The sequence below is a fragment of the Elaeis guineensis genome, chromosome 4, assembly GCF_000442705.2.
Source record: "Elaeis guineensis isolate ETL-2024a chromosome 4, EG11, whole genome shotgun sequence".
Classification (NCBI taxonomy): domain Eukaryota; kingdom Viridiplantae; phylum Streptophyta; class Magnoliopsida; order Arecales; family Arecaceae; genus Elaeis; species Elaeis guineensis.
Genome location: NC_025996.2, coordinates 58,542,694 through 58,562,759, shown reverse-complemented (window position 1 = coordinate 58,562,759; position 20,066 = coordinate 58,542,694). Strand labels below are relative to the sequence as shown.

Here is a 20,066-nt window from a genome sequence, read left to right as displayed (position 1 = left end):
CCTAAAACAGGACAGTTCACACATACTGATTCACCTAGGTTGTTCTAAAACTAGTCGCTTAAGTTTTGTCTGCAGCAATATCCAGTGAAGTGGCACAAAGAAAGAAGCAAACATCCTCTATTTGGAAAAAGATGATCTAATCTTATCCAGATGATCCGGTGATACATATCCATACAAATATCTATAAATGTCAACAAGACTAGGCAGCCGACGGTGCCAACTCATCAGTCCACGTCTGCAACCGTAGTGGGTTTGAATTTGGAGCCTTGAAAAATAAGGCAGGTGATCCAACCCTAGAAAAGTCCAGTAGTTGTCTCTGGCCGGACCGACGGCAGCTAGAAGTCCAAATTAATATCTCTTGTAGGTGCCACGTCATGGTCTAAAAATGATTGTGAGTGTAAATTGCTAAATCTGGATCTAAATACCTCGTGAGAGTTTGAGGATTTGAACCATGTTCCTGAAACAGTTAATCACAAAGACGCAAGAATGAAGGCCCGAGGATTTGAACGATGTTCCTGAAATAGTAAATTACAGAGACCCGAGAATGAAGGCCCGATACCATGGCTGCTATAACCGGTACTTCATTTAACAAACTACTAATATACAATTGGAGACACAGGACACAAACATCAAACGCCAAATATGAAAAATCTTGATAGAAAACTTACTATTTATAACTTATAACAGTGTTTCGATGTCCTATATATATATATATATATATGTTATAATCCATAACCACTGTAATGCCTGTTCTACACATCCAACGGATAATAACTTGATTCTTATTCTCTTCTCTGTTGGATTGTACCAGCCCACACTGCTGTTCTCGTGACAGGCTTCATCAAACTTGGGCTGAATCCGAGTATATCAATTAGTCTAGTTACACGGCGTCCCATGATAGACTTATCCAATCTGCCCCAAACTGATAAGATTCTAATTACTGAATTCCCACGTCTCTGAAGGTTTTATTCAATCTCATGCCAATTTTATCTCTTAATATACATTGGACCAAAAACATCTTTATTACAAGTCAAAGTGACGTGTCAATCTGTGCTCTTGTAGCTTTCATCCAAACGTTATATAAACCCGACCATGGATCCCTCCCTTATTCATGCATGCCTAACACCATCACATCAACCATGAAGCTAATTTCTCTCTTATCGGCCTTCTTTCTTCTCTCCTCCCTCACCACGCTAGCAGCTGGGGAGGTCGTCCTCGACACGGATGGCAACGAGCTACGACGTGGGGTAGAATACTACATCTACCCCGGCATCACTGACGTCGCCGGTGGTCTTACCCTTGCAAGCCGGAACCACTCTTGCCCACTGGATGTGACCCTCGCAATCTCCCCAACCAATAATGGCCTCCCCGTCACCTTCTTGCCGGCGATCCAGAGGAGGACACGATCAACACATCGACGGACTTAAATATCGTCTTCTCGGCTTTCACCATCTGCTTGCAGTCTACAGCGTGGAAGCTCGACTTCGATAACACCACCAGGCGTTTTTATGTGACGACGGGCGGCGTGACGGGGAATCCCGGCGTGAGACGTTGGACAACTGGTTCAAGATAGAGAGCGCCAGCGGTCGTAGTGGCTATAATCTGGTCTTCTGTCCCTCGGTGTGTAATATTTGTAGGCCTGTGTGTGGGAGTTTGGGTGTATTCCGGGAGGATGGGAGGCTACGGCTGGGGATCACTCCGATGCACCACTCCCGGTTGAGTTCAGGAGGGCATAAACTGGGACATGCTCCTCTCTAGTAACAAAGAATGGGGTGGGACTTTGATCAGTCGTACGTAGTAATTAAATTTAAATAAAAGTCCTGGGAGTATTGTTAATTCTGATGGCTGAATGTGCTTCATGTATCATGAATTGTTTTCAGATAAATAAAGATGTAACGGTCCTCTTGATGTATGTTTGTTCCAATATTTATATTTTTGGATTAACAAATTAATATTATACTTGCACGTTTGCAAAGACGTGGCAGTACACCACGCAGTCTGGATATACGGAGTCACTTCTTTTTCATAACCATTAAAATTTCGTTTGAGGATACAATTTCGGGGGAAGCAATTGCTGTAGTGAAGGATTTGCAAACACTTCTGAAATATTCTTCTCGACCTGCTCTCTTTGGTCGCTGTTAGTGGCCTCGTTATTTTCTCAAGCATCAGCTCCACGGCCATTTCAACCATCTTGAAGGACCATAGCATTGAACATCTAAATATTTTTCACATTGATAAGTAGTGCAATTTTTTAAAACACATTAATCTTTAGCTAGATTTGCTCTAATCAAAATAGTTCGAAATCTTAGGACTGTCTCCCTGAATTTCTTTCATTATCATAATTCAATTGTACAACCTATTCTTGTCAATTTTTGGATTGTTGATTGAATTATCTTTGTTGATTTGCAAAACAATAACAAATTAGAAAATCCATTGGACGGCTCCAGCCAGACTCTCCGATGCTTAAATTAAAAAAAGAATGATGTGCAAAAAAGAGACAAAAGTAGTAGTATGATCATCAATTTTCCATCATACTTTTCATGGGGGACTTTTGGGTCTATCTAGAGTGATAGGATTCGGAATATCCGAGCATTGTGATTTTATCATCCAGAGTTGCACCATAACCACCTTTAAATTCACTATAACCATCTAGGATTATGCTATAATCCATGTAGGATGTGGCATAACTATTTAGGGCCATTATGGTAATCTTCATCTCTTGGTGCGATAGAAGCAGGGCCATTATGCTCGAGGTTAGAAGGCTTGATTAGTTTGTTTGGGGAGGATGCTAAGTATGTGCCTGCCTGTCCAAGCTCCAGACTTTACGTAGGGAGATGCGTGTGACCTTAAACATCGGTAACTTCTGGCTTCCTCATCTTTGCTGTTAGATCGGTCAGGATAATCTGGCTTGGTCATGCAATTTCATCAGGCTTATTTTTTGGTTAGAGCTAAGAAAATAATTACATTGTTCACTCCTGTGTTGTTTTAAATTAGGCATGAAATTTTTGGTGGAAATTATCTAAAAGACGAGGGGGGGTGACACATGCCGGCTCACTAGACTAGGAAATTGATTAGTCAGGCTAATCTAAGCAATTGTAGCTGGGCTCTACATAAGGAATGCATGCCATGTTACGAACACCGCATTTGGAGAGACTTAGGATTTTTAAATTAGGTTGCTCAGTCTTCTAAGATAGATCTTCTAGAAGTTCTGACCAAGGTGTCCCGAGTAGAGGGGTGGTCTAGACTCCTCAGCTCGTCACATTGGATATGTTCGATCTTGGTTGGTGAAGGTTACGGTTGCCAACCTATGGAGTTCCCTCCCGATAATCTACGAGCAACACCCTCCAATTTAATTTATAGGCTTAGTTATGCTAACTTTTCTTCATCTACAGAGTATTGACGTTGAGGCTTTGGTGAATGAAAGGTTCTCAATTTTTAAGGGCCAAGTAATAGAGCTTGAGCTGGTGTTGCAAGCAATTGAGTGGAAGACGGCTGAGGTAGAGGCCAGGCTGAAGGTTGCAGAGGCCAAGCAGCGGCAGCCAAGCTCCAAGCTATTGAGACTGAGAAGGAACTGTTGACAGTTAGATAGCAAATTGCCGAGGTTGAAGATAAGGTCCTTTGAGCCATGGAGGAGTACGAGTCCTTGGCAGATTATCAATGGAAATTTGCCGCGAGCGCTGGATTAACTCATTCCTATAAGGTTTCAACGAGTGCTCAGACCAAATGTCAAGGCTTTTCCCCCATGTCGATTTTAGCACCTTATCCCTTGAATGGAAGGTAGCCTTGATGGCATCGAAGAGCAACGGGAGCGGCAAGGGAACATCCTTAACCGACCATCTAATGATGCCAAGGTTGAGCATCTTCCCCCAAGTCCCAAGAAGTAGGCCCCTGAGCCTTTGTGCCTTTTTCTTTTTCTGGTGCTTAATTTTTTAGGCTTGGTGTAGACCTCTCTTGCTTGACCCTGTAGAATGGCGAGCTTCTTTGGTAATGAGGCTTGCTTGGCTGTATGAAAAAGCGGATTTTGACCTTCTTTTGCAATGAAGTTTGCTCTATCTCTAAGTTGACTTGTTTTGTAATCAAATACTTAAATATTATTGCAATGAACTTTTGATTCATACCTCATTTCTTTGTGATGTTTTTTTTTTTTGTTAGTACACGGGTTCTAGAGAACCAAAGAAAAAATACACGCCCAAAGAGAACAAACCCCGAGCCCAAAAAGTTTTACATCCCCTTAGAATATACAAAAAGGAATACCAACAGGTTGGGAAACCAAAATATTAAAACCTGAGAACCTGATTCCTCCTCCACGACTTGTCCCCATCAAAATATTATAGTTCAGTCAGATCAAGCTAAATAAACTCCCAGCGCCACTGCCCAGAATTAGATAGGCGTTGAGACTGATCCATCTGCATAGAAGTTTAATGAGCTTCATCTGCCAGTAAAAATATTTGCAATATTTCCTGTAGTGTATTTGAACAAGTATCACATTTAAATAAACATAGCAAATAAGAATTAATGTGAAAACCGATCCAACTGGACCCTATTCGGAGTGAAGTCGGCAAGCCTTGCCGATTTCACCGCAATCTTTCAAAAAAAAAAGAAAAAAGGAGTTGCTTGGAACATGAGAACCTCATCGCCTGCTCGATCCACCCCATGGGAGAAGATAAGGCTGCAAGGGTGGTCGGATTAGAGTCATATGTCAGTGGGGAAGTGGCCAAAGCTGTTTGGAAGGAATATGCCGGTGAAGTCCGACTTTATCCAGGACTATTGAGCTTATTCCCTTCCATCTTCTTCTTCTGAAATCGCTCCTTAATTGATTTCCAACATCGAAGCCTCCTCCCCGCCTCCCTCCTTCTCCTTCTTTATCTCCATAGCCGCCGTGCCCTTATCGAGTGTCGCTACCCTCCAAGATTGGTTTTTCCTCCTCAAACTACCATTGTACTATTTTTCCCTATTTTTCATCAACACCCACTGAGATCCATCCCACAGGCTTGCATCTTGTCGTTGGTGCCGTCCACCGCCGTCACCGTCGACCCCATCTCCTCCCTTTACCCTTCCTCTTAGCGATCAAACTCTATTTGGCTTGAAGATAAGGGTTATGGACATGATCCCAAAACCTACGATGAGGTGATGTTGGACATCAACTCCGAGAAATGATTGAATGCTATAAATTTAGAACTTGACTCAATGCATTCGAATCAAGTATGAATCTTAGTGGATCATCAAAGGGTATAATACCCATTGGTTGTAAATAATCTACAAAAGAAAAATAGGTGCAGATGATAAGATAGAGACCTATAAAGCTAGATTCATGGAGAAAGATTAAGTCAGCGTGAAGGCATTGACTATTAGAAGATCTTTTCGCTTGTGGCTATGCTTAAATCCATCAGCATACTACTTGCCATTGTAGCTTTTATGAGATATGGTAGATGGATATAAAAACTGTATTCTTGAATGGATATCTTATGAAAGATATCTATATAGAGCAGCCTTTAGGTTTTACTTTTAGTGATAGAGATTACAAAGTCTGTAAGCTATAAAGATCCATTTATAGATTAAAGCAAATTTCTTGGTGCTGGAACACTCATTTCAACGATGTGATCAAAATATTTGATTAAGTCAAGAATGAGGAGGAACCTTGTATATACAAAAGGTCAGTGAGAGTACTGTCACATTCTTCATACTGTATGAGGATAACATCCTTCTTATTGAAAATGACATTCCTATGTTGATCTTGATCGAAAATGGTTATCTAAAGAATTCTCCATGAAAGACCTAATGGAAGCATCCTATATTTTGAGAATAAAGATTTATAGAGATAAATCTAAAAGGATGCTTGGCTTATCATAGAAAATATATGTAGAGGAAGTGCTGAAGAGGTTCAGCATATAAAACTTTAAAAGGAGACTCCTATTGGAAATTATGTCCCAAAGCCAATCATTAACCTTTTGACGGTTGAGCTCATATTTATAATTGTATATAAATTTTAATTAATAAAAATTATTTAACTTTTTCATCATAAGTTGTACATCTTTTTTTGTGAACTCTTGTATTGTGATGAAGACTTTAGGACTATTTTAAATTGATAAAGAAGGATTTATCATTTAATCCTCAAAACTTGTTTGCGACCCAATGATATGCTATTACTAGGATGATAGCTATATAAGTGTAGGTCATCGTGTGCCATATGGGTTGGTTATCCTCTTAATCAAGGAATGTGAGACACTGGTATAGCATACAGGTGAGATGTAGGAGTATATCTCACTGAACGTATTCTAACTATGGAGCACTCTGATGTCAAGAGTTACTTGCAAGGACAAAGGTATAAGTGTCCTCCGATCTAAGATCACCATGGTAATTGTAAGCAACTCACTATTCTTTGATGTCAGACTACCTGAATTTTTAATTCAGTGATGAAAGATTTTTGGACATAGTCAAAACTTGTTAATCGGTGTGTGAGTCAAGATGGGATTGACCACTCCTGATTTCAGGAGTTAGTGCTACATTATATTTTAATCTAGTAAAACCTTGGCCAGGATAGTCCTTATGAGAGTCACAGATTTATGAGGTTGAGATATATTATGAATGTACTAATTATGAGTTGACAGTTTAACTCTAAGTCATTTTAAGCACTGAGAGTCAAAGGGATGAATTATATGATAACCGTAGTTTAGAATTCTTAAATATTTTTTGCAAATATTTGGTCTATTCGGACGTCGGATGCCATTGCTAGATAGTCACATCAATTAGTATAGAAATTTATTCTTAAGCTATCGGCTTAAGTTTGAATATATGAGGTCACACTCAAAAAAATTATTGTCTGATCAAGTGGCTGATCAATGATTGAGAATCGTTCGAGGGTATAATCATTAATATGATTGATGGTTAGCCTTATATAAAAGTTGCGATAAATTAATTCACTAAGAGTTAGTGAATTATAGGAGGATTGATTAGTAATTAGATTGTTGATTAGCTCAATTTGACTGAGCAATATAGTTTGGTTAAGTCTGATTAAATTGGATTCAATTAGGTTTGATCCAATTAAGTTATGAGATGACCTAATTACTAAGGATGATTGATTCCTGATTTGATCAGGACTTGAACTCGATTAAATTTTGATTTGATTAGAATTTAATTAGTTTATATGGTACCTAATTAGATTTGGTTAAGTTATCTAATTAGGTGTAACCTAATTTGATTAGGATGAAGACCTAGTTGGATAAACCTAGAGTCCAATCGGATTGAACCTTTTCCCCTTGCGCCCTACCTTATCCACGCCTACCTTCTCTTCACATAATTTAGATTTGCATGAATTATTTCTCATACCCAGAGATAATATTCGGCCCTTCTCAACACACAAATGGATAGGATTAAGTTTGGTTCAAATTCGATTTGAATTTGACTTATGATAAGGATAGAACTTAGTTTGAATTTGATTCTAACTATATCAACCTTATCGCTATCCTCTTATCCAAAGTAGTTGGATGCCACCCTTAAGAAGGGGTTGGTTTTGTGCATGAAAAAGAAGTAATCATCGAGAGAAATCAGAGTATTGGGGCATGAGGTCTTGGGGTGGGAAGCCTTGCTTTGGCATGTGTGCTTAGAGGAGATCCATCTCCTCTTGGGTGAGAGATCTAGATCAGATCTAGGATTTTTAGGTGAGGGAAAATCAAAGGGAGAATAGAGTTCTCCTCCTTTCCACCACCACGTCTTCCTTCTCTGTCTTCAATTTCAAAAAAATTGAGAGATTCGAAGAAAGGTGTGGATCAGCCATCAACAAGATCTTTGCACAAGCTAGTACTCTCGAGGAGATTGATCAATGCAGAGCTTCGAGTGGATGATTCATAGAGGTCGGAACCCTATGCGACTACAAGCAACCACTAAGACTATGAGATTCAGATGCAGTGATCTGCTATCCATGCTCAAGCGATGGGTTTTGAACTCATATTGATATAGATATGATCCATGGTATAGATATGATCTATTAGTACATATTTAGATATGATCATGCATGCTGATTTTATTTTCAGATCTCATATATATAATATAACATGTTATAGGTCCTAGGATAGGTATTTTAGATTAGATCTAAAGTATTTTTTAAATTAATTTGTTTAATCTGATCTATTTTCCATTGTAAATTTTTAAAAAGCATGTTTGAAATGTCTGCCTGTATCCTTCAGTGGTATCAGAGCTTAGGTTCATTATGGTATGATATATTTGCATATATAGATTTAATTTTTATTAGATCTAAATAAAGTTCATGCTTAAATTTGATTTTGATCAGTCTTATTTATGTTAGATTAGATGATCTGATTATCAAATCACTACAAGAAAAGAGTATTTTTGCGATAAAATTATTTATGATGAAAATATTTTTATCACCACTAATAGTATTTATGATGAAAAATAAAATTGATCATAAATAATAAAATATTTATAATAAAAATAATTTTTTTCATAAATAGTTGCTTATTAGCAATGAAAAAATTATTCCATCGTAAATACGAATTATTTATGATGAATATTTTTATCATAAATAATACATCATTTATTTTAATTTTAAATTTTTAAATATTCATGATGAAAATATTTTTATCATAAATAATTTAAGCATTGACGATGGAAAATATTTTTTCATCAAAAATAAGTATATTTTCAATGAAAATATTTTCATCATCAATATTTAGAAAAAAATAAGAAATTTAAAAAATTCAAAAATTATAGATTATTTATGATAAAAATATTACATCATAAATAATTGAGTATTTATGATAAAATTTTTTTTCATCATAAATACTATTTATTTATGATAAAACTATTTTCATCATAAATAGTTAAAAAATAAAAAATTTAAAAAAATAAAAAATTACTCATTATTTGGACAAAAATTTTTCATCATAAATAAGTATTTTTTATGATGATAAAAACTTTTCATAATAAATACTTGATTATTTACAATGAAACTCTTTTCATTATAAATAGTTAAAAAAATAAAAAATTAAAAAAATCAAAAATTACTAATTATTTATGATAAAAATTTTATCATAAATAAATATTTTTTTGATAAATTTTTTTTATCATAAATACTTAATTATTTTGATGAAAGATTTTCATCGTCAATAGTTAAAAAATCAAAAATTAAAAAAAAATCAAAAATTGATTATTATTTATGATAAAATTTTCATAATAAATAAATTATTTTTATGATAAAAAAATATTTCATCATAAATATTAGATTATTCATGATGAAATTATTTTCATTAAATACTTAAAATAAAAATATGTACTTAAAAAAATCAAAAGTTGCTTATTATTTGTGATGAAATTTTTCATCATAAATAATTATTATTTACATAAAACTTTTATTTTTATCATAATATATTTATTTATGATAAAATATTTTTATCATCAATATGTAAAAAAATTAAAACTTTAAAAATTATAAAATTTAAATTTTTAATTTTATGTAAGGCAACTGCATCTTTTTTTTGTAGTAGCTATATACATCTTTTTCCTTTTACATGATAAAGAAGTAAATATGAGTTATGATTTAGACTAAATTTTTTTATAAAAAAATTATATAAAAGTGAGTGATATTCATGGATTAGAATGAATAGATCTTTTTGAATGAAATGAGCTATATGTTTATTTGCGACGTAAAATTTAGCTGTTCATTACTGTCACTATTACTATGATATCAATGAATCTTTCTAATGGAGTGTCTGCCTTAAGCTATATGAAAAGAGTATTCTTTCATATAGAAACTATATAGTTAAGCAGTGCATTCTAGCATGACTTCCACGATCTCGAAAGGTATTGTCTTCCCGCATCGATTGATGCTCAAATGTATCTTTGTAGGAGTTTCAATCATGAGAAGACAAACAATACGAGCACTCATCTTTCTAATAATGCAAAGCATAAATATGAGCTTATATTTTATAATATAACTTGCACTACCCACAGGTTTGCTTTGATTCTGATTAATTACAAGATATTTGATGCTTACACAATTCCTGATAAATTTCTCAAGCTTGATTCTTACATGTATGCAATATATGAGCTTCTGGACCTCTAACTTTTTATTTCTATCTTATCTTCAAAATCTCAATTTTGATGGATTTCTCTCACGATCTCAGAATCACCACGATATTCTCGTACTTTAACTTTCAGAATGAGAACTCCAAAAAGAAGATGAGTTCTTTAAGATCGAAGATCTCAAAGCTATCGATCTCCCATAGTACTCATTCTATTGTAGAAGTCGAAGAGCTTTCTTAAAATAATTATTAGCAATATAAATTAAACTTTTCATCGTAATTATATTTTTTATGTATGTAATTTTTTTAGAAGAAAAAGTTTTTTTTGAAGGAAAATCATACATTAACTATTTATATAAATTTTTTTGATTAATAAAAAATTAATTTTTTGTTGAAATTATTTTGAAAAATTTTTTTAGATCAAAAATTTTTTAGATTAAAAAAAATTAATTTTATTTTTTTATCATGAATATTTTTTTTAATATGTCATTTTTTGTTAGATTTTTTGAATGAAAAATTTTTTTGATAGAAAAAATCCAAAATTAATTTTTTATAAAATTATTATTGAAAAAATATTTAATTATTAGCGATGTAAATCAAATTTTCATTACAAATAGTCTTTAAATTTTTTTATCAAAATTTTAAAAAAATATATTTATGACGTAAATATATTTTCATTGGCAATCATATTTTATAAATATTATTTTAATTAATTTTTGTGAATGAAAAATTTATCTATTGAAAAAAATTATTAGCGATAAAAATTATTTTCATCAGAAATATATTTTAAAAATATTTTTTTAAATTATTTTGAAGGAAAAATTGTTAGAGAAATTTTTTTTTGATGGTATTTATTAGTGACAGAAATTAAATTTTTGTTGCTAATAAGTTTATTAATGATGAAATTTTTTTTATCATCAATAATTTATTTTTGGATAAAATTTTTTAGGAAAAAAATTTTTTAGTGAAGAAATTTTTTTGATGAAAATTATTGACGACGAAAATTAAATTTTTATTGCTAATAAAATTATTAATGACAAAATTCTTTTTTTTATCATCAATATTTTTTTTAGATGAATTTTTTTTAAAAAAAATTTAGTAAATTTTTTTGATAAAAATTATTGACGATGAAAATAATTTTTCGTCACAAATAATAGTATTAACGATGAAAATTTTTGTTGCTAATAGTTTTACATTCAATGCACATCAATTTGACGTCCCTTCTTATGAAACCATCTTCCTTCCCCCCTCCCTCTCCCCTCTCCCCTCTCTGAGCTCTCCCCTCTCCCTTCTCTTCTCTCCAACTTGATCTCCCTCTCTCTCTCTCCTTCTTCAAGCACTCTCGCCCTCTTCCCATCGGCGAGCGCCTCTCCACCATCACCACCGTCGTTGCTGTGTTGTTGCCGTCCCATCTCCCTCTTTACACCCCCGACCATTGTTGCCGTCCGTGCCTCTCCGCCATCGTTGCCATTTGCGAAAACCTCTTCCTTCCTACTTCCAATGCTGCGTTGCCGTCTGCCATTCGCCATCCACCAAAGGTAAGGGTACTTCCAACCCTTTTTTTTTGGTTGATTGGGCCACCGGGGGGGCGGAGAGGGGGCCGTGGGCGGTCGGGGGCGAGGAGGGGGTTGACCGACGGAGGGGGTTGCATGGGTGGGGGTGGGCGGCCAGGGGTGACAAGGGGGCGGAACTGGTGTCGGGGGCGGTTGGGGGCGACACGAGGGCAGGGAGGGGGCCGTGGGAGGCCAAGGGTGACATAGGGGTGGGGAGGGGGTCGGTCGGTGGCGATGGGGTCGGAGGGTGGCCAAGGGTGACACAGGGCGAGGAGGAGGTTATGGGCAGCCAGGGGCGACACGGGGCCGGGGAGGGGGTCGGCCGACGGAGATGGGGTCGGGGGGTAGTTGGGGGTGACACGAGGGTGGGGAGGGGGCCGTGGGTGGCTGAGGAGGGGGTCGGTCGTGGAGGGGTGGGTGATAGTAGGAAGGGAGGAAGGGAAGAGAGAAATGATGGGGAAAAAAATAAAAAAAAAAAAATAAAATATTAATCAAATATTTTATTATTTGATTAATAAAAATAAAATCTATATCACGATCTAAATTGGATCGAGGTCGGGATCCGAGTCGAGATCCCGATTCGGATTGGGATCTAGATCGGGATCTGAGTTGAGATCCAGGTCGTAGGGGGTTGGAGAGGACGGCGGCGCCATAGGGGGTAGGTTGCGAGGAGTGGGTGACGGCGGCAGCACCATGGGAGTGGGGGTCACGGGGGTCGAGTCTGGGTGGCACGGGTTAGGTGACGACACCGATGCCATGGGAGCAGGGGCCGTGGGCGATCGATCTGGAGCTCGTTTAGGTGAAAAAATATTTTTTAAAAAATATTTTTATATAAAAAATATTTAAAAAAATAAAAAATCATTTAATTTTTAGATAAAAAATATTTTAGAAAAAAATAAAAAATCATCGGGCCCTTGGGATTAGGTTTCGTGTTATTATTTTGCATTAATATTATTTTACATGCTCAACTATTTATAGTTTATTTTATATTTATTACATAAATTTTTTACTGTTACTGTTGAAATTTATAATTTTTTTTTTATTCTACTAGCACAATGCACATTGCTTTTACTTATTACAATTTAATTATTTTGCATATTATTTTGTGTGCTATTTTGTATGCTTTTGCTTATTATAATTAAATATAAAAAATATTTTTATTTTAAAAAAACTCTGTTAAAATTTTTGATGAAAAATTTTCAATGCAGAGTTACTCTTTTTTGATAAATTAGAAATTTATCTTTGAATGTATATTCAAAGATGGTTGTTAAATTGTATTGAGCCATAGATTTTCATTCAAGAGTCGATCTTGATCGAGATTGACTCTTAGATATGATTAAGATCGACTCTTAGATATCCCGTATTCAAATTTTTTAAAAAAATAATAATCTTATTATTGTTAATAATTGATATTTTATTTTATCATGTAGTACTCAGCAGTTATCTGTCCAATATTCTTTGGGTATATGGTGGATAAGGTGCGTAGGCACCATATTCACATCCTATGCTTGGAGAACCATGGAGAGATGCTATCAAAATTTTTATAATAATGAAATAAAATAGTGACTAATAATAATAATAAGATTATTACTTTTCTGAAAGAGATAAGGCTACATCTATTAGTAATGATTTGAAATGGATAGGATCATGCATTTTTACTTTATTAAATTGATGAAAAAAGATTTTTTATGTTATTATTCAGTATGTATTTTTTAATGCATGCTGGAAAATCATCCATGTCCAGATCCGGATCGGGATTTGATCTGAAATCTGGGTCAGGGTTCGATCTAAAATTCGGATTGGGATTTGGTTCGAATGAATACCACTGAAATTTTTTTGTTGTTAATGGTTTTCATATTTGTTGTTAGATGGATATCAACAAAAGTTGGATGAATGCTAGATATATTTTTTTGCTTGAATATCGAAAAGATGTTCGAGATTTTATTGACTTTGCATGGTATAAGGCTGACAGTGCTAGTTGGATAAAGGTCCATGCAAGAGATGTGTCAATATGGTATATCATCATATAACATTTGTTGAGAAGCATCTGCTATGTTATGGTATGGATAAGAAGTACACTTACTGGATATGACATAGGGAGAGTGATCCGAATGAAGTTGTGTGCGACGATGATGATACTGAAGATGATAGTGATGTTGCTGAACCTGTCGAACATAGTGGTATAGGAGAACTATTGGATGATTTACATTAGGATGTTTGTTCAAATGTACGCATGAGTACTAGTGCATCTGAAGGCAATTTTGATCATGAATACAATATCCGGCTTGAGGTAGAAAGAACTTTTGAACAGTTTGTAAAGCTTGTAAGGGATGCACGAGAGCCACTCTATCTAAATTGTGCAAAGTTCTCCACAATAGAATTTTTTATAAAATTACTTCCAATTAAAATCGTGAATCAATGGAGTCAGAAGTCATTTGATCAAAATTTGACATTGATTAAAGCAGCTCTTTCCGATGGAGAGAGACTTTCGAAATCATATTCTGAAGCAAAAATATATATCTGAGAATTGAAACTTGCTATATTCCTTTACATGCCTACAAAAATAATTATATATTATTTTATAAAGATAACGAACAGATAACTGAATATCCGAAATGCAGTGAGCTTAGGTACAAAATTGATAACAGAAAAGGAAAAAAAATATCTCAAAAATTTTGAGGTATTTTTCATTGATTCCAAGACTTCAAAGGCTGTATATGTCCACAAAGACAGCAGAAAAAATGAGATGGCATTATGAGCAATGGGTTCTGGAGGAGAACATACTTAGCCATTTGACCAACTCCATAGTATGAAAAGACTTCGATGCAAAGCATTCGTACTTTGCGAGTGACCTGTGCAATATCCAGCTTGGTCTAACGATAGATGGATTTAATCTCTTTGGTAATTTGAGTATTTTTATAGCATGTGGCCAGTAATGCTAGTTGTATAAATGTATCATCTTGGAAGTACATGAAAGAATCATTTATTTTTATGTCACTATTGATTCTAGATCCGAAAAACCAGATAATGAAATTGATGTATATCTACGATCGTTAATCAATGATCTAAAGAAGCTATGAAAAAATGGAGTACAGACATATGATTCTGTGAGTCAAAAGAATTTTAAGTTGCATGCTTCATTTTATAGACCATAAATATTTTTTTACATATGAAAACTTATCTGGGTGGAGCACCAAAGATATCTGACATGTCCAATATGCAATAAAGATGCATCCTCCTTACATTTAAAGTATGGACAAAAAATATGCTTCATAGGTCATCAGTGGTTTCTATCTAGTAATCATTCTTGGAGGATCTATTACAATCAATACTTTGATGGTAAGTCCGACCGACATCTACCACCTAAGGAATTAAATGGAGCAGAAGTTTTAGAAAATTTGAAGTCATTGAAAATATCAATTTAAAAAAATATTGGATACTCGCAAATGGAAGCATACTGAAGCTGAGCTGAATTGGATGAAGTGAAGTATTTTTTTGAACTACTGTATTAGAAGCAGCTACTACTTCATCACAATCTGGATGTAATGCACATTGAAAAGAATATTTATGATAACATTATCGGTACTATATTGAACATCTCAAAAAAAATAAAAGATAGTATAAAAGCTCATCTTAATTTACAGAAAATAAAAATTCAATCGGAGTTGCACTTAGTTTATCAAGGTGATAGATTTTTTATGTCACTAATATGTTATTCATTGTTTGACAAGGAAAAAAAGAGTTTTTATAGATGGTTCAAAATCGTAAAATTTTCTGACATATATGCTTCAAACGTATCGCGATGTGTTAGAAATAACGATGGCAATATCTCTAGTATAAAAGTCATGACTCTTATGTGATGATGCAATATTTGCTTTCTGTGGTCATGTGTGGCTATTTGGGTAGTGATGTTCAAACTGCATTGATTGAGTTGGGAGTGTTCTTTCGAGAACTATGTTGTCGAAAATTGAAGATTAACTTGAGAAGTTTGAGAAGGATATCGTACTTATTCTTTGTAAGTTAGAAAAAATTTTTCAGTGTCATTTTTTGATGTTATGGTGTACTTGGCTATTCATCTTCAAAGAAGCTCTTTTGGTCAGATCGGTACATTATTGGTGGATGTATCCTATTGCAAGGTACAAAAATTATACGCACTTTGTCATATCAGTTATAAGATGTAAATATATTTCTAAAATTTAAATTTATTTTTATTTATAGATTTTTGTGTATCCTAAAAAAGTATGTGCGTAACAAAGCACGGCTTGAAGGGTCTATAGTGAAGCATACATAACTATGGAGTGTGTCATGTTTTGCTCAATGTATCTTGACAATATCAAAATAAGATTCAATCGTACAGATCATAACATAGATCATGAATAGGGTGACAATGAACGACAATGTCTATATTTAAATAAATGATTCGACCCATTGGTGGAAGGAGATATGAATTTATGGACATGAATGAGATATCCAAGGCACATTTCTACGTTCTAAATAATTATGAAGAAATTAAAGATTTTATTGAGTAAGTACCATCTTAGCATACTGTTTAATATTCTAAGTAATTTTTTTATGTCAATATAAAATTAAAAATCATGACTTGTTGCAGTGAGCACAAGAGTATATTATGTAGAGAGAATAATACAGATGCTGATGATCGACACAAGAAAAAATTTGCAAAATGATTTGGTAATCTTGTAAGTTACACTAGTAATACGTTATTTTTAATAATTATAGAAATAATTATTTGAACCAATAAAATTTTTTATATTATAATATAGATGAAATATAAGTATTTCAATAAAGAAGAGGTGCGATCGATAAGTTGTATGATTTAGCATGTGGTCCCGATTGAAGGATTAACCACTATGCATCCTGTATCATTGGAGGAATGAGATTTTACACAAGAGAACTTGAGATGCAACGACGGATCCAGAATAGTGAGATTGCTATGATAAGATATGAAGGAGAAGAAGAGATTGAATATTATGGTGTACTGATAGATATCATAGAACTAAAGTATCGGTCCAATAATTCTGTATTTTTATTTCAGTGTGAATGGTGAGATATTAGCAATAAAAAGATTGATATTCATATCGATCCATATTTTATCAGTGTAAATTTTGTACGAACATGGTACCAGAATGAGCCATATATATTAGCAACTCAAACAAAACAAGTAATATATTTGAAGGATCTAAAGTATCGAGGTAATTAGCATGTCGTACAAAAAATAACACCTAGAGATGTATATGACATACCAACCGATTCGAGATGGATGAAAATTTAGATTTACATGAAAAGAAAGCTTTTCAAGAAAGAACAAATATTAGCCGAGCTTCTTGTTGATGAAGAACTTGTAACAGCTCTTTGAATAGGGCTGATCTGCCACCCAGCGAAGTTGAAGCTGATTTTGTATTTAATCTTAATGAGTCAGAGGACGACGATCAGTTCATAAATGATGATGAGATAGAAAATGACAAATATGTCGATTATGATGATTCAGAGGAGTATCTACACATTGAGAAAGATACGAATATTGATGAGTAGATCTATATTCTTTGTTCAATCTTCTCTTGTAATAATGGTATGCGACATAATTCTATCCATTAGAATGTAATTTATTTTTCATTATTATTGCTTAATATTATATTCATTTATATATCAAAAATTACAAGTATGGCATCAGGAGACAGACAATGATGTTTGCGTTTGTAGTCTATCCCGGAGGCTGAGGCACCTTCATCGATTTCTACTGTCGCACCAGCTCCGTCACCAAAGGGTCCTGCACTGGCAGTCCGAGTGAGGTGGATCCGAGTGGTATTATTATACTTTTTATATAATAAAATTTGATTTTTTTATTTGGATAGCTATCATACTAATAATTTATTTATTATTGTCTCTGGTCAGTCTCCACTAGTGGTGAGGTGACGGTGAAGTCCATTAAAGAACCTCACTCTAGAGCATTGGAGCCGTGAGCACCTGAGACAGCATCTCCGTATTGAGATACCACCTGGCTACACCAGGCCCATTAGGGGATGGTGCGAGCCGTGGCAGATCGAGCTGGGCATCATATGCTGCAGCTATGCCCCGTAATGCTTTTTGATTGGCGTCACATTGTATCGATTCAGAGAAAGATTTTCTACATCTAGTTATAGATAAAATAAATTATACGGTGAATATTTAATTAGCATGGTATTCTTCTAATATTTATTATTGACAGGATGTATTTGATATTATTGATTTTAAGGAGGATCATGTGCGACGAGCTGTGAATGCTTATATATCTTTGTGTTTCAAGGAGTGTCGTCACTGCATCCATCAGCATTGGTACTATGTGATGCAGGATCATGAGGTGGAGGCAGCGCGGTAGCAGCCCTATGACAACATCACTATGGATGATTGAGCTCTCATATGCCGGCATTACGAGTTTCGGTATATCAGGTTATATATCCAATTTTTTTTTAGAGTTTAATGATTGAATTATTTATTCTTAAATTCAGTTTGTTACCTACTAATTTGACTACTAACTGTACAGAGATGATGTGCCAGAATGCTACGAATCAGACGAGACAGACCGTATCGCATTGTGGGGGTTCGAGGTCGTTCGCTCATCATATGGAGCAGATGGTAATAATTTTTAATTAATATATTTTAACTCTCTAATTATTTAAAAATTTTTAATTAATTATTTTCAAATTACAGAAAGATGCAAAGAGTGGCAGCTTCTGATAGGATCAATATTTACTAGTGGACTCACCAACAACGGTTAGAGAAGTGGATGACAGAGAGCCAGGAGTTTTTTGTAAGTTTTTTCAATTATTATTTTTATTCACAGTTTGATTTTCAGTATGAAATTAAAATAGCTATAAATTTAATTTTTAGGACCATATGATAGACATCAGATCCCAACCTACCCTTGAGGGCTCGACCGCACTCACAGATGAGAGATTTGTGATCAGATGCTTGGTAGAGATACTATTATATTAGGGGTCTAGGGCATGGGATCAGTGCTCTCTCATCCTCATGCTCATCCAGAGTTGACGTCCATGCTGCCTGGATGCTCGACTGGTGGAGGTACAGAGGCAGACTAAACAGCAAGCTGATGAGTTGACTGCATGCATCGACAAGTACCAGTGGCTTCAGATCCAGATGATGGAGCAGATAGCACAGATAGAGCAATGATGCAACTGATGAGGCAGCAGTAGACCGGTCTGAGCTCTTCGAGTACTCTCCTTCCTCAGTCCATTTTTTTTTGCTGATGCCGACACTTGACGGCTTATTTATGTAGCTTTTTATTTTTATTTTAGACCTCTTATAATTTTAATGTAATATAATAAAATGATGAATTCATTTATGGGTTTATTGTATGAATTTTTTATTTTTAATTTATAAAAAATATTATAAATATAAATTAAATATATATATTCATAAATTATTTTTTAAAAAAATATGTATAAATTATTAGTGATGGAATTATTTTTGATAAAATATTGGTCGCCAAAAAATATATTAGTGATGAAAAATTGATCGTAAATAAATTTTTTAATAAATTTAAAAATATTAAAATTTTATATTAAATTAATAATGATGAAAATATTTTCATCATGAATAATTAAAAATTTATTAGTGATAAAAATATACATAAAAAATTATAATATTTATGACATAAAATGTATGTCATTAATATTTTTTTAAATTTAATTTTTATAAAAAATTTTAATTAAATTAATAGTGATAAATATATTTTTATTATAAATAATTGATAATTTATTAATGATGAAAATGGGTATTGAAAATTATCATATTTGTAATAAAAAATTTATGTCACTAATATTTTTTTAAATTTAATTTAAAAATTTTAAATTAAATTAATAGTGATAAAATATTTTTATTATAAATAATTAATATTTATTAGTGATAAAAATATACATAAAAAATTATCATATTTATGATGAAAAATTTATGTCATTAATATTTTTTAAATTTAATTTTTATAAAAATTTTTAATTAAATTAATTACGATAAAAATATTTTCATCATAAATAATTGATAATTTATTAGTGATAAAAATTTACATTAGGAATTTCATATTTGTGATAAAAATTTACATCACTAATATTTTTTTGATTTTTATAAAATTTTTAATTAAATTAATAGTGTTGAATATGATTTGTCACAAATAATTATTTTTTTATTAGTGATGTAATATTTTGTCACAAATTATCTTTTTTATGACTAAAATTTTTTATCATAAATAGTTTTCAAAAAAAAAATTTAATGATGAAAATTTTTGATCGATAATATCGATTATTAGTGATGAAATTTTTTTTTTATCATAAAAAATTATCAACAACATCATTATTTGCATGAAATATTAGCGATAATAATTTCATCACTAATAACTATTATCGATGAAAATTCATTATTAGCATGAATTTTTTTCATCACTAATATCCTATTCTATTGTAGTGAG

At 33.4% G+C, this 20,066-nt stretch overlaps 1 protein-coding gene across 1 annotated transcript; it reads left to right on the top strand.

Moving 5' to 3' along the window:
- Positions 1-1,091: 1,091 nt before the first annotated feature.
- On the top strand, positions 1,092-1,912 carry LOC105042796 (miraculin). The gene is given in 4 exon segments (XM_010920115.4): positions 1,092-1,383; positions 1,386-1,541; positions 1,544-1,693; positions 1,696-1,912. Coding segments are annotated over 4 exon segments (615 nt in total). The 5' UTR covers positions 1,092-1,115; the 3' UTR covers positions 1,737-1,912.
- Positions 1,913-20,066: the final 18,154 nt, after the last annotated feature.